This window comes from Mixophyes fleayi, chromosome 3 (assembly GCF_038048845.1).
Source record: "Mixophyes fleayi isolate aMixFle1 chromosome 3, aMixFle1.hap1, whole genome shotgun sequence".
In the NCBI taxonomy this organism is placed as follows: Eukaryota; Metazoa; Chordata; class Amphibia; order Anura; family Limnodynastidae; genus Mixophyes; species Mixophyes fleayi.
In genome coordinates this window covers 26329907-26344743 of record NC_134404.1, presented here as the reverse complement: position 1 = coordinate 26344743, position 14837 = coordinate 26329907, and the positions used below count along the sequence as shown (strand labels likewise).

At 39.9% G+C, this 14837-nt stretch overlaps 1 protein-coding gene across 1 annotated transcript in view; it reads right to left on the bottom strand.

Annotated features, from left to right (window-relative positions):
* The window catches only part of LOC142143413 (cytochrome P450 2K1-like), a 45497-nt gene extending 33366 nt beyond the window's left edge, over positions 1–12131 (bottom strand). Inside the window, exons 1-2 of the mRNA XM_075201246.1 lie at positions 11915–12131; positions 4016–4178 (exon numbers count right to left, since the gene is read on the bottom strand). Coding sequence (XP_075057347.1) covers positions 4016–4178; positions 11915–12130 — 379 coding nt within the window. The 5' untranslated portion in view covers position 12131. The remainder of the gene's footprint in view (positions 1–4015; positions 4179–11914) is intronic.
* Positions 12132–14837: the final 2706 nt, after the last annotated feature.

Sequence of the window (14837 nt, the reverse complement as noted above, 5' to 3'; positions counted from 1 at the left end):
TCTGCTGTACACCTTTCACTTCATTGCCCTTTATGTTACAGTTATTTCCTGTTTCACTTCCCACTTACTAATCTACATGTTTACTGGAGCTCACCCCCCTGAATTTTGACATAACATAAGATCTGGAATAAGGTCGAGGCACAGTAGACACATGCCCAACATCCTTTGCTCTCAAAGGTTCTCCTCTGACCACTGCCCTCATCTCCCCTTCAATCTGCCTTGCCATTCACCGAACTGCACATCTCTATCACTCCTACACAGGCATGCAAGTAGTCACCCTTCAACTAAATTACCTCCTTTGGTAAGCATGAGATCACCAGGTCATGTGAACAATGCAGTCAAATATCTTTGCACAGATTGGGGGCCTATTTTGTATGAACCGAGAGATGATTTATTTTTCCTGATTTTGCCTTGAGAGATGTTGAGGGGTATGCAATTATATGGTACAAAAAGGTTACTAAAAGGTACTGTGTGGGCAAATTGGTGAAAAGAGAGGTATGTGGGGAATAAATTGATGAAGAGGGGGCATGTAAAGAATATGCTGCAGGGTAGGGGGTACATGTAAGAAAGCTGGAGGGTTGGTGGGCATGATAGAGGAAGCTGGTGAGCAGGGGGCATGTCCCATAAGTACTAGTATGCAAGGTTGGCAGTGGGTACTTGTAAAGTAGAAGCTAGTGAGCAAGGGGTAAGTAAGCAAAATGATGCTTGGCAAGTATGGGAGTAATTGGGATAATTTGAGAGAGAGGAGAAGCAGATGGGCACAGGGAAATATTTTGTGGGCGGGGGTATGTGTGTGAGTAAAGCTTTTCTGAGTTAGTAGTTGAATGTTGCCAAACTTACTGACTATGTCTGACAAATGGTCTGATTAAGTTATGAAAGACTGCATGGAGAAAAATTCCATCCTCATAAAAAATACCTCTCTCTCCCTAGCAGTGTACTATTCCTTGCATTTTTTACTATTGTCATTAGTTCCAGGTATATTGAGTTTTATGCTTAAAAATTGTTTTAACTGTATTTTCTTTCCATTTTTCCAATGAGAAAAAGTTCACTATGCTCTTAATTGTATCCATAAGCAACATAGTCAAGACAGTATAGGACTCCTGTCGTCGGTGCAACAAAGCATTAATGAAGCTTTGTATGTAGAATTTCAGTTATATTACAAAATATGTGTTGCTGTTTTTGTTTGTTTTGCCAATTTTTGGCGGACCGTCCTACACAGTCAGGACTTTGTCATCTCAGGTATATTTCTTTGCTTTGCAATGCAGAACAATATGATGTGCGTTTCCTAACCAAGAAGTACAGTGTGGGTGGCTTTACTGTGAAGTTTGGATGGAAAGTGGCTTGGAGAGTAGCTTTGTTCTTTCAAAGCCCCCTGCTGAGTAGACCCACCTCATCCTTGGCCTAGCTATGCAAATACATGATTTTATACCACACCCACTCACCCCTGAAAACATTCCTGCCAAGGCCTATGACTGCACATGTACCATATGTTAAAGTTTTATTTATTTTCATTGTTTCAAGCTCTCAATTCCAGCGTAATCTCTAGGAATAGGAAAGTGTTCAGTAACTTGCACGGCGAATCTATAATAGTGTGAATACTCTTGTGTGTGTACCTGATGTCTATATAAATGTGAATTTGGTAATTCTTAGTTTATGGAAGTCGCAGGATCTTGATTTCTTGCACATTAATTCAATTACTAGCTAAATGGGAAAATATATTACCAGACAATCTATTTTCTATGTTAGTCCCTATAATTATGTAGAGTTTATGGTAGAATGCTAGTGTTGGTCTCTGGGGTGGACAATGGGTTATACAACCACGAGAAGGTGATTTACCAGGGAGTAGGTGGACTCCACAGTCCCAAATTCGATAATGAGCAAGCTCTGTGGCTTTATTTACTGAAAACATCAGTAGAGTGATGATACTGGGAGGAAAAAGCTGGTTAGGTGCTAGGCCAGGATTAGACAGCTGAACTGGAGGGTCCACTTTCTATAGTCAATTGGAGTGGCAATGCGATCCCCAAGAAAAAATCTAAGAGATTTGTCAATCAAGGGTAGGAAAATGGAGGCGTAGCCATTGCAGTCCCAATACAACAGTATTTTTTGCCCTGAGGATGACAAGAAAATAATTTGCTTCTTTATGCAGAGACCCAATCTGTAAGGTCAAGGGAGCTGTGTGAGCTTGTATTAGACTGCCAGCAATTTTCCTAACATCAATGGTGGTGAGACAAATTGAGTGCTCTAGAGGCAGAGTAGGGAGAGCAAACCAAGTAACAATGGAGGCTGAGATGAAGTTACCCGCTGCACCAGGATCCAGGAAGGCAGTTAGAATAGCCAAATTAGTGTTAGATGAGCTAGGGGAAGAGGGACTAGAGGAACCCAATGCGCCTTCTCATGAACCTTTTAGGCCTTCTCGTTTCTCAGATGTTTAGGACACATTCCAAGAGCGGAGTGTCCACAATATACTGTAGATATAATCTATACTAAAATATTCACTCTCTCATTTCAAAAGAGAGATGGTAGTTACCCAATTGCATGGATTGCTCTAGGGAAACTATTGGAGTCTGGAACTGGGGAGCAAGGTGAAAGGTAGAACAATGGGACTTTTCCTAAAATGAAGGTCTACCTTATTGCACAGAGAAATTGGTTCTTCCAAAGAGGAGGGCAGTTCTCGTGAAACCAGCTCGTCCTTGATCTGGCCAAACTATCCCTGTCAGAAGCTTGCAATCAAAACCTCGTCAGAGACAGAGCTCAGAAGCCAGAGTTCTAAATTGGATTGCATATTGACCCAAGGTCTGAGTGCCCTGATGCAGGCGCAGTATCCAAAATTCTTCCAAGGTCATAGAATATCTTCCTGAAGGTAGTCAAAAAATTAGTACAATTATGAAGAAAGGGATCATTCTGTTCCCATAAGGGAGAGGCCCAGTCAAGAACTTGTCCAGATAGGAGGGAGATAATATAGGCGAATTTAGTCTTCTCAGATGGGAAGTTCCCAGGGAGAAGTTCAAATTGAATAATGCAATGATTAAAAAATCTCCATACACAATTTTGGATCACCATCAAACTTCAGAGGGTGGGGCTGGTTCCTGCGGTGTGGAAGTCTAACCGGAAGCAGCCAGAGTATTTTGGAGGGTATCCAGGCATGTAGATAAGCACTGAAGATATTTCATTGGGTGCTCCTGATTAGATTCATGTTTCTCAACTCTCCCCATGAGGTGTAGTGGGAGGTCCCAAGGTGAGGAATTTTCTGCAGGATCCATCAGTAAGGCATCAGAGCAAACTATAAAGGAAACTCCAAAGGAAGATGGCTAACCAGGGGTGTGGAGTCTAACGAGCTTCCTGGTATTTACCAAGACCAAGACCAAGGCAAGATGGGCTTCCCTGCGGTAACTCTCAGGTCGCAGTCCTCTAGACTGCCACTAGGCATGACACAGTGGAGGAGGAGACTACAGAAGATAAAGGAGTATCCAAGACAGGTCAATGAGCTGGGAACTGGTACACAGGAGGTCAGTGCAGTACAGGGTCAGAATCCAAAGGAGAAGTCACTGGAATAGCCAATGCATGTGTGCAGCAAACTGAAGGATTCAGCCAAGTAATGAAACCATGAAACCTGTTGTCTGCAGCAGTGTCAGAGTGAGATTTTTATGCAGGAGATTTGAATTGACTGCCTCTAGCAGCAGTCATGTGACAGAGCTGAAATGCAGATGTGCAGTGCGTCCACACTGACAGCGGGCACGATCAGAACATCGCTGGAGCGGGAATCAGTAAGTTAATCATAACACTGCTATATCCATTGTGCTTCTATCTAGACCATCATTATATGCACTCAACTGCAATAAACTCTTTTATGTTTTTACTACAACATCATCTCGGATTTCCTGTGAATTCCTAACAGACATATACATTGCAGGAATAAGAAGTTACTCTGCTTACTGTTGCTTAACTGTGCACTAAGGAATAACCTTGACTAAAATACAAAAATGATGAAAATAATAATAACTTCAAACAGACTTACCCATATTCTTGTCCATGTCCTGGAATATTTCAGCTCTTGCCCTTTCTCCAAACTCTTCAGCATGATTGACTAGAGCATCTTTCACAGTCTCATATCCAGCTAAAACCACAATCTTTTTCTTACCCATCTGAACACTAAATACTGAGCCGTAGGTCTTTGCGAGCTAAAATATAATTAATTAAAATAATAAAATGTGAATATAAAAAATAACTTACTATGAGGAAGAAAAACAGAAACATTCTCTTAAGCTACTGCTATGATCAGTGGTAGAAGTGGAAATTTAGAAGTAGCAGAATAGTAAGTTAATGAAAGTAAAGTAAATGTAAGTTAATGGAATTTGTTAATTTTATAATGAAAGCAATTTGAGAAGTGGCAGTATGGCATACTAAAGTATATCGGCCCACTTTGACTGCTGGGTATGACATTTGATTCTCTTCACTGAAAAACTATAAACAATGGAGTTAAAACTGATAACATGAAATGATGCTCTATTATGTTTTTCAGGTTCAATTTTTGGACAAAAAGTAATCAACTAAGAGTAAAATGTGGCTGGACTAGATTTATGACATCATATGTATGCGAATAGGAACTGTTTGTAACGGTATAACTTATCTCTCTTGCACTTTTAAATAGTGTCCACATTGACTTGGTTAATCTGTTTATTATGCCAGACACCTGGACAGCATGATGATCGATACTACCCAGATATAATATAATTAGGGAAATTGTAATACACATTACACAGCGAGGCTAGGCAGTTGGTTCTGCCTTTTTAAAAATTAATTTTTGGTTATTATTTTGGTTTTATTTCGCTACTAGTGGTACTAAGGTACTATTTTGGGACTCTACTATCGTTTTAAATGAATCATTAAAATGTATGTTTTATATAAATAAACAATCATAGAGTGCCCCTAATATACATGTTTTCTATCCTTTACTTGTCTTTGCGAATATTTACCCCCAGGGGGTAAATGTATGAACCTCCGGGTTCTTCATCTCCGGCGAGTTCAGAGTCTTCAGTGCTTAAATTTAAAGCGGCGCTGCCTTGTAAAAGGAAGTTTCCCTTTACAAGGCAGCACCGCTTTAAATTTAAGCGCTGAAGACGCTGAACTCGCCGGAGATGAAGAATCCAGAGGTTCATACATTTACCCCCTGGTGTTTAATCGGGTGATATACATATTGCCTAATATAATAAGTTTGTCAGTACATATAGCTATTATTTTGTATTTTATTAAGTTTTGATTATATGGTGTCTTGGGGTAATTCCTTCTATAACATGTGGCCTTGAGTATTCATACTTCTCCTTTCATTATATTAGGAGTGTGCCTCTTAGTCTCATACTTGTCAACTAGCAATTAACTTAACTCTGTGACAGTTGCTGTTTTGCTGTTTTATGGGTGTGATTTCTTTGATTTGCTTTGGGATATTTACTTTTTTTTCTTGGCTATAATTTAAGACTGCTGATTTTATCCTCTGTTGCCTGTTTTATGTCAATGCTATTTTTAATATTCTTTTTTGCAAAGTGCCTGATAGTTTAGAAACCATGACAAAAAAAGAAATGAAGCCCAAATAAGGCTAAATTATATAAAAAGCAGAGAGTTGGGATATTTTGTACCAGCACCTAACTCCATGTAGGGGTTAACAATTTTAGTTCAGCTCAGCTCCTCCTTTGGTGAGCTCCACCCAGCAATTTCCTATATGTTCTCCTGCTTCCTGTTTCTCCCATTTTCTTTTGGATCACAGGCTGTCTGCTTTGCTTTCAGTTATTAATTTATGTCTGTTCTGTTTGTTGTTTCTCCTCCTGTTTGCCTTCATTGCTGTCTTCCCTGCCCTTACTCTGGTCCCTTTCCCTTATTTTTTCAATTTTTTCTTATTTCATTGCTGCTCTTATTTCATACACATTTTCACCTGTTTACCCATTTACATGGTTTCCCTGTCTTTCAACCCCTTTTTTTCTCCTGCTTTCCATTTGTAGTTTTCTATCTTTCTACGATAAGCCATGGCCTCTCACCATTACTGCGATCAGCTGCGGGTTTGCAGCTCCACCAGTCTCCCCATTTGTGCTGGCCTGTGCTGCTATCACAAGGCTCTTCGGCCTCAGTCCCACCAACCCCTCATGGCAGCAGGTTCTTCTGTTCATGCTTCCACTTCCATACTTCTGCCTGCACCAACCCCCTCGCTGTCACCCATCGAGACCCCCAATGTACACCCACCCTCTGCTTTTTACCCCTCCTTTACCACAGTGAAACCCCTTTTTTGCCACATCCCACCTTGCATCCTGTGGTTTCCACTTCTGCTCTGCCCAATCCTCCCCCCCTCCACATTTTCCATCACCCATGGTACATCTAGCAGTAATGGGGACACTTCTGATGATGAGGCCTGTCTTAGTAAATTACTTAACTTGCTCAAGTCACACATGAGAGTTAGGCACCAGTGGAGAAGTCAGTCCAATGACACTCAGGGCTTGGTGGTCTGGGGGAGTTCTGAAGTTCTCCTCTGCACTAACATATCCATTTTGTGGGGAATCAGATAGTGGATGAAGTACAGGATTGCTAGAGGGGTCTTCGTGGACATGTTCACCATTACAGAGGATGTACAAAATGCCCAAGCTGAGGCAAGTAGTAATTGGTTGAGGGGTGCTTAAGTTTTTGACACAAGTTACCTGGAGATTAGGCCTTCAGAATACATGCATATTTTGCTATACCTACAGTTAATACATAATATGAATTGGAAATCCAAAGGTACTATTTGGAGACGGTATGATCATGACTTTAGTAAAAATCAGGATGGTTTAGCTAGCATAGATTTTGCTTGTAAGCATGTGGGGTTATGGTTAGACCTCAAGAGATTCATTGGACAAGCAAGACCTAGTGAGTCTTTTTGGAACATATATTTTGCATTTAATAGTGCCCAGTGCACAAAGGGCATTGTCTGTAGGTACAAATGCGCCTGTATGTGTTGCAGGGGGAATCACACTTGTGCCAGGAATCATCATGGTGCCTCGGATTTCAAGCAGTGCAGCTGGTTAAGAACCCATCCCCGATTAAATAAGAGCCTTTGGAAGGATGGCTTGCCCAATACCCAGTCATGGACGTCACTTCCTTTTTGCTTGATGGGTTTTGTCATGGCTATCATATTTCTATTGGCATTGAACTCTGGGAATTGGCGGGTGAATAGTATTTTGATAAGTGCCTTCTGATGGGCTGCTTCATGTTTTGTGTATGCTTTTAGAAATTTAGTTATTTTCTTCATTGGTGCATTCTAGAGGGCACTGGCCGCATGGAGCTAGCAAACTATCTTGACAATTTCCTCTTGGTTGTTTCCGCCCATTCCACGGTTTGCTCTTTTCCACTTGGGCTCTTTTTTGCCATTGACAAAACAGGGGGCCCCACGAACAGGTTAGTGGGCTGCTGTCGGCTTGCTGCTGACAAGAATAGGGAGCTTGTTTAGAAGTTGGTGCACTATAACTCTCTTGCATTCACATGAATTATACGATTCTGAAAGTGACGTCTTTGAACTGATAAAATATAACTTTTATTTCAATTCCATATCATTTAAATATTGTTCAAATTAAAACAGCAAAATATATATACATTTTTTTTTTAAGCTGCAGGTGATCAACATAATGTGTATCTTAAGATTGCTGGGTATAACTTATTCAGTCTCCTAAATAATTTACAGATTTTGCTTGCATATTTAATCAAAGGTTAAGTTGAATACCTTGAGGGATAAAGGTTCCCTTTCATGCCATATATTTGGTTATCCTATATATTCAGCCTACTACCTAGTGGATAAGGTGTAGTGTCTCCTTTAATCCTAGTGTGTCACAGAGCCTGAGTTTGGAGTAGACTTCGATGCCCTGCTCTAGATAGACTCCCCGCAAGGGATCCCCGCAAGGGAATATGGGCTTAGGTGCTCTCTAGCCGCAGGTCACGGTCCTCTAAGGGGGATTAGAGCAGGGTGAGATGGAGCAGGACTGCTGGATGATAAATGCAGAGGTTCAGGTGAATGGTCGTGAACTGAAGAGTTGAGGTCTTTAGAAAGCGAGTAGCTGAGAACAGGACTGATTATGAGGCACAAGGTTCTTGCAACAATACCGCAGGTCATGATTATGGAACAGGTTACACAGGATACCAACTGAGACGTAGTGAACTGCAGAGAACTGATGCACTAAGTTCCTAGAAAGTGAATAGCTTGAAGAAGGGACTGATGATGAGGAACGAGATTCTTGCAAAATTACCACAGGTCTTGATCGTGGAACAGGTAACACAGGATACCAGCTGAGAGGTAGTGAACTGCAGAAAACTAATGCACTGAGATCCCTGGAAAGCGAATAGCTGGAGGACAGAACCAATGATGAAGCACAAGGTTCTTGCAAAAATACCATGGGTCTTGATCGTGGAACAGGTAACGCAGGATAACTACAGGAGCCATAGAGAATAGCGTCCTTACAGGTAAGGAGACCTGAAGATCTGGCAACTTAGTAGAGAAGCAGGTGTTTTAAATAGACAGAGCTGACAGGCAATTAACCAATCAAGAGAATGCAGGAAGTTTTGAAAAGACCAGGGGCTAAATGTATCAAGCTGAGAGGTTTCCGGCGGGTTTGAAAAGTGGAGATGTTTCCTATAGCAACCAATCAGATTCTAGCTATGATTTTGTAGAATGTACTACATAAATAATAGCTAGAATCTAATTGGTTTTTGCAAACCCGCCGGAAAGCTCTCAGCTTGATACATTTGCCCCAAGGTCAGTTCAGACCAGTAAGTGAATGCAGGGAGTAAGAACCAAGGGAAACAGGTAAGAACAGTGACTAAAATGCAGGTTAGCTTGTGCAATGTGTGACATATTGGCTACTAAGTATAGCTGGTAGCTTCTAATTTATTGATATCAGCTGTCTCCAAATACAGATTTCTAAAATATGGAAAATGGCAGCTGTTCACTCATTCATTCCTAGCAGATTTGCTGCATGCTATCACCTTACGTGAACCGTAATTAGTATGGGGAGTGTATTCCTACCTGCTTGACATACTAGCTGTGGGTATAATGGAGCTCTTAAGCCAAATCTAATAAGCATACTCTTCCCATAAATGAGACTGAAGTAAAGCCAGCAAAAAAAACGCTGACGCGCGTTTCGCTGGTCATTACTTTGTCAAGGCAAGCTGATCAGTACATCTGACAGGTCTTAAGTGCTCTGGAGCCAAGTCCCCCGAATGACGTTTTGTCTCCTCCAATAGGGAGCAGTGAATCACGTAACAATTGACAGTTCCATCTACCACTCTAAGCGGTAATGGTATGAAAGTTCCGCCTCCTACCAATTCCTATTGGCTGGCCTCCGTTTTGTGTGTTTTTTTTGACTATGATGATTACGTTTTTGGTGGCACCCTGAAGAAGTGTTATGATAACCAATTGATAATTGTGGTCACTAATTTTGAAACTTTAGGGAATATAACTCCGAATAATTGGTGCAAAAGGCTCTTTTTTTGTTTTCCTTTCAAGAACAGGAAGCTGTCTGAATTGATTACAGAAGTGTCCATAAGCCCCCCCTCAATCAAGTTCAGTCTCTGTTGGGTTCATTTAATTTCTCTTGTATGGTCATCCTGATGGGCAGGGTTTTCTTCAGGAAAGTTGAGCCGGCTATGGTGGGGGTCACATGATGGACCTGGCAGAAAATTCCATGGCTCCGTCCATGTGCAGGGCATATGTCGTGACTAAGAAAGACTGGTTGGCTTTCATAAACATACATTTAGAGGTAAAGGGCTGCAGTACTGTATGTCTGCCTTTATCTGGGACTGTTTTTAATGGAGTAAGTTTAAGGTTGCCATATCCATGGCCTTGGCAGGCATCTATTTTTGCTCCATCTTATAGGGTCAGTGTGATTTTACTAAGGGTTATCTGACTAGAAAGCATTGAAGTGATGACATAATTCACAGGGCACATTAAAGGGGTGCCTGTAGTTCTAGGGCGATGGAGACTGTGCGTAAGAATGTTAATCAGTGGGTTTCACACATTTTTGATATGGGAAGGGGGCTATGTTAATCGATATACCCTATGTTGCAGAGAGGGCTGTCCTTCTTTATAGATCTGATGGGGTTCATTTTGCCAAAGAGGGCATGGTTTTGTTTGGCCAGCTAATTTTTAATGTTCTGGATGAGTTTTTGGAGGACTAGTTGGTGGTGAGCATGCGGTTTGTGGGGAACCTTGCTTTAGCAGTGCAGAGTTACGGTCAGGGACCAATACGTTAGTGTCATAGGGTTTGAGAGGAGTTGAGCCATGAAGCACTGCACTCTTAATAAAAGTGGCTATATGTGCTGATCTTGCCTTTTCAGGGTGCTTTAGTGCTTGCCTTTACAGTGGGCCTGGACTGAGCCAATGAAAAGGATGGAGAGGCTTTGTGCCCCAGGAGGCACCAGGGGGTATGGATAGGCCCATCTTTATTCATTGGTAGTGGTGGTTTTAGTTAACCGATGCTCTGTTTTATCTCGTCACCATTTTTTTCTGCAGCAATCAATTAATAAAGCTGTGACCTCCAGTTTTTCCAAAAGTAAATGGTCGTCTGTCATTATTTATTACCATGTTCTTAATAATGTGCACACATGTTTGCTGGTTTGAAGCAAAAATATCAATCGTTAGGACATTTATGACATTGTGCACAATATAGTGAGGTTGTAGAGTAGGTCTATTCAACTGGTGAGCCCATCCATGATAATTTCAACAGACTCTATTGACATCTGTAGCAGTTTTTAATAGTGTTTGGTCAACTTTTAGCATGTGTGTAACATATAATTTGCTTGCTTCATGCAAATACTTGGATAGCACTAATTATGGTCAAATAGAGGCTTCTACAGGTGAAGTCCTCATCAACTAGTCAATAGCATTTATATATTGGTCTACTCATATTAGGACTGGGTAACTCGTAGAAGTTAGTATATTCATGATCAGTTAATAACTTGCAAATATATCATTTGGTGATTTTTTTATAATGTTTTACACAAAGTAAAGTACATGTGTGCGTTGTTAATGCAAAATCATAGTTTGTGGTCTCATTCGTGTAGCATTTTTGCCAAGTGAGATTAGTGACAATGCAAATTATTAACCCATAATGCTCTTGCTCTTGTTTGTTGCTCTCCTCTAAATGTTAGTTTATTCCAGGGTTTCCCAAACCCAGTCCTCAGGGCTCCCCAACAGTGCAGGTTTTCTGGATCACATGTGACGTAATTAGGACCACCTGTGGATCTGTTACAATGTGTCAGTCAGTAATGAATACACCTGTGCTCCAGCAAGGAGATATGGAAAACATGCACTGTTGGGGAGCCCTGAGGACTGGGTTTGGGAAACCCTGGGTTATTCTTTTTGTGATCTTTAGCTAAGAATTAAGCAACCTGTTCATCTTATTAAATCCCCAGATTGGCAGATATGCAATACATTCTATTACAAATCACCTCTTTGGGGATCCGAGAACTATGACACATGGACACTAAAAAACTGTGAGTTAGCTCATTATTGTAGAGAAATGCAGGTAATGTTCTGCCCATTTTAAAAATCCTAACATAACGTATATGAATTCATAAATTGGTTTAAATTAGTTAATTAGCGAAGGAACTAGTCAAATAAGGGATCACTTTGCACAGTTAAATGATATAAGCAATATCCTAGTTTTTGTTCAGTGTTTTACCATAGTGGTATTTTAAAACTTTGTAGAATCAGAAAATTATTATCTTGATACACAACATTATCTCCTTGATACACAGCATTATCTCCTTTATATGCAACAATGTTAATTCACAATCATATTTTAGTTTTTCCATAAGTGAATATGTGTTTACAAAGAGTCTCCAGGTGGTAGAATTGTATTTTATATAAACATATGTTTTGATTTGTTAAAGAATGGCATTTTCTTACCTCTAAATATGTCAGGTGAGGTTTCTTTAAATTCATAATATGCAAGTTCCCAATCAGCGGCCAACATTTTGGTCCAGGAGGAAAATTTGCTGTTGTTTTATTATTCCAATTTTTAAGAATATATAAAAGAGTCAAAATCAGCACAAAGCATGTAGCTACAAACAGCCATAAATCCATTGTGTGCTCAGCAGTCACAAGAGTAACTGAACCTGGCATCTGAAAAGCAGCTATTTTTTTTTTTCTAACACTTGTGCTCCACCTTTCTCCCAATGGCACTGTTTGTGCTGTTTGTATGATACAGATTAAGAGATTAACCCAAAAAAACAAGTTTGGAAAAACACCTCATTATAATAGTTACAATCAAAATAAGATTTAAAAAGGGAATATATGACCAGAAATACTGTATGTAGAAAAAAGGAAAGTGTTGACATTAAACATTTTATTGGTTAGGAGCTGTAGGCAGGCCCGGCGCTCCCATTAGGCAAGATTAGGCACTTGCCTAGGGCGCCATGGACCCTAGCACCGGCCCTGGCTGTAGGAGAATAATGTTGAGTCATGAGTCAAAAAAAATTCTATTCAGTACAATTCATAAAGGATTTTCAAGCCCTTTATTTATAGTAGCATGGGGTATAAAAAGTTTTAATCAAAATACATAGCAAAATATATTTACATTTTGTTTCATCTGCAGCTCATTCAAGACACAGTATATACCGGCCAACGGTAAGCCAGTGTGTTTGTATTTGCAGCAAATTTCAATCCTTTTAATATAGATATGAAATAACAAATTTGCAATCAATTTCTTTTATGGCTACCCAGGTGTGTGAAATCAGATATTTTATTACCTTCTTTTTTAGCAGTTGATCGCTTACCCCCTTGGAATTAAATTTGATTGATATTTTATTTCTTTACTGTGCCACCTATAGTAGTTTGTGCATGATGTCACTACGTACTACCGAACGGTCCCTGAATGGGACTTGAATGTGATATGACCGATTTTACCCAGATTTCACAAGACGTAGGCGAGGTAGAAATTTCAAGAAACAAACAGAGACCGGTTTAGCACAATTACACATCAATATTACCTGTTGCACAGGCAAAGACTGTGTGAAACTAATGGAAGTTAAAATAGACAAATGACTCCCATGATTAACCACAGGTGAGACACAAGTGGAATCAGAAAAAGTATTCAGACCTTGGAAAGGTGTCTGAGGAATTGTATAGCAGATGGAGTTAGTACTGATGCTGATGTATAATGCAATTGCCTGATTGAGACTTTGGTTCAAATATCTGAACACTGTATAAGATTTTCTCTTTCCGTCTCTTTAAACAATAAATGAGATGAGCAGGTTTCCAAAATATAATATTTCTATAATTTATTAAAAATATATTATACATAGATACAGCCATACTGGACGAAGCAGACATAGGTCTCAAATGCCAATTGACACTCTATATCTGATTAACTCATACATTTATAGAGATGATACTCTGGGCTAGATTTACTAAGCTGCGGGTTTGAAAAAGTGGGGATGTTGCCTATAGCAACCAATCAGATTCTAGCTGTCATTTTGTAGAAGGTACTAAATAAATGAAAGCTAGAATATGATTGGTTGCTATAGGCAACATCCCCACTTCTTCAAACCCGCAGCTTAGTAAATCTAGCCCTCTTTCTTTCTTCAAAACACACCTTCCCATCTTACATCACTGCTGGCAATCTAAGTCTCTATAATTAAATTGACATGTTCACCCTGGACAGTCATCTTGACCTTTAACGGTGCCAATATTTCTTTGGCCATATCCAGATATTGTGTAATACTAATAATGGAACTTTACTAAAAACATGTCTCCTGTTATGTAATTCTGTGTATTGTGCCAGGATACTATCCATGTGACAATAAAATGATTTTGGGGAGGCAGTAATTTTATACAGCAAGTGAACCTTTTCTCAGCATTGGTAGTACTTGCACTCCCAATAACAGCAACAATGTAACAGCAACTGACTGTTATCAGCCCAGTATGCATTGTCCATTATACCAATGCACCAAAGTTTTAGGCACGCCAATCTGCATTGTATAAACTTAGATAACACTAATACAAGGGGACATTGTCTGTAAACAGATGGAGGGTGACAGAAAGGTACCATAGAAAAGAACTTCTATAGAGAGAGTGAAAGGTACAAGGAGCAGTCACACATCTGAGGTGGTGCGGAGCCATGGTACCATACATAAGGCCAATGTTAGGACCCGTGACTAAGCCCCATCTTTCTCCTCATTACTCTTACCTTCAAAGAACTACGCTCACTTCCCCCTCTTAATATGTCACCTATATTTCCTCCATTGAGATATTTAGACTTACTGAGCTGCATTTAAAGTTAGGAACAAAGCAAAAAAAGGAGCACATTTGCTCCTGGACAAACTATTTTGCAATGCAAGAAGTGCAAATGATTTCATTTTTTTTGCATGTAGTAAAAATATTGAATGTTCCTGCATGTAGCAGACAAATTCTGGACAGCTTAATTTTTACACTGCAATTTAGAGTTGTGATAGGATACCCCCTCTTCCAACTCTAAATCTGTCCAATCATTTTAAGCCCCCCCCTGAGTTGAATGTTACGCTAATACTCCAGGCATCTGGTAAGAGCTTGTTTTCAATATTATAACTTGCGGATGTTGTCCCCGCTCTTGAATGATACAAAACGCTCATCTGGTAAGAGACTATGTTATATATTGTGGATTGCTATTATTTTTTTCATCTGGTTGCATGAATTTGTTCTGCTTATTGGATATCAAACTCCCTGATTACTATTGGCTCATAACTGAATGAGACTTTGGGCTAGATTTACTAAGCTGCAGGTTTGAAAAAATGGGGATGTTGGCTATAGCAACCAATCAGATTCTAGCTGTCATTTTGTAGAATGTACTAAA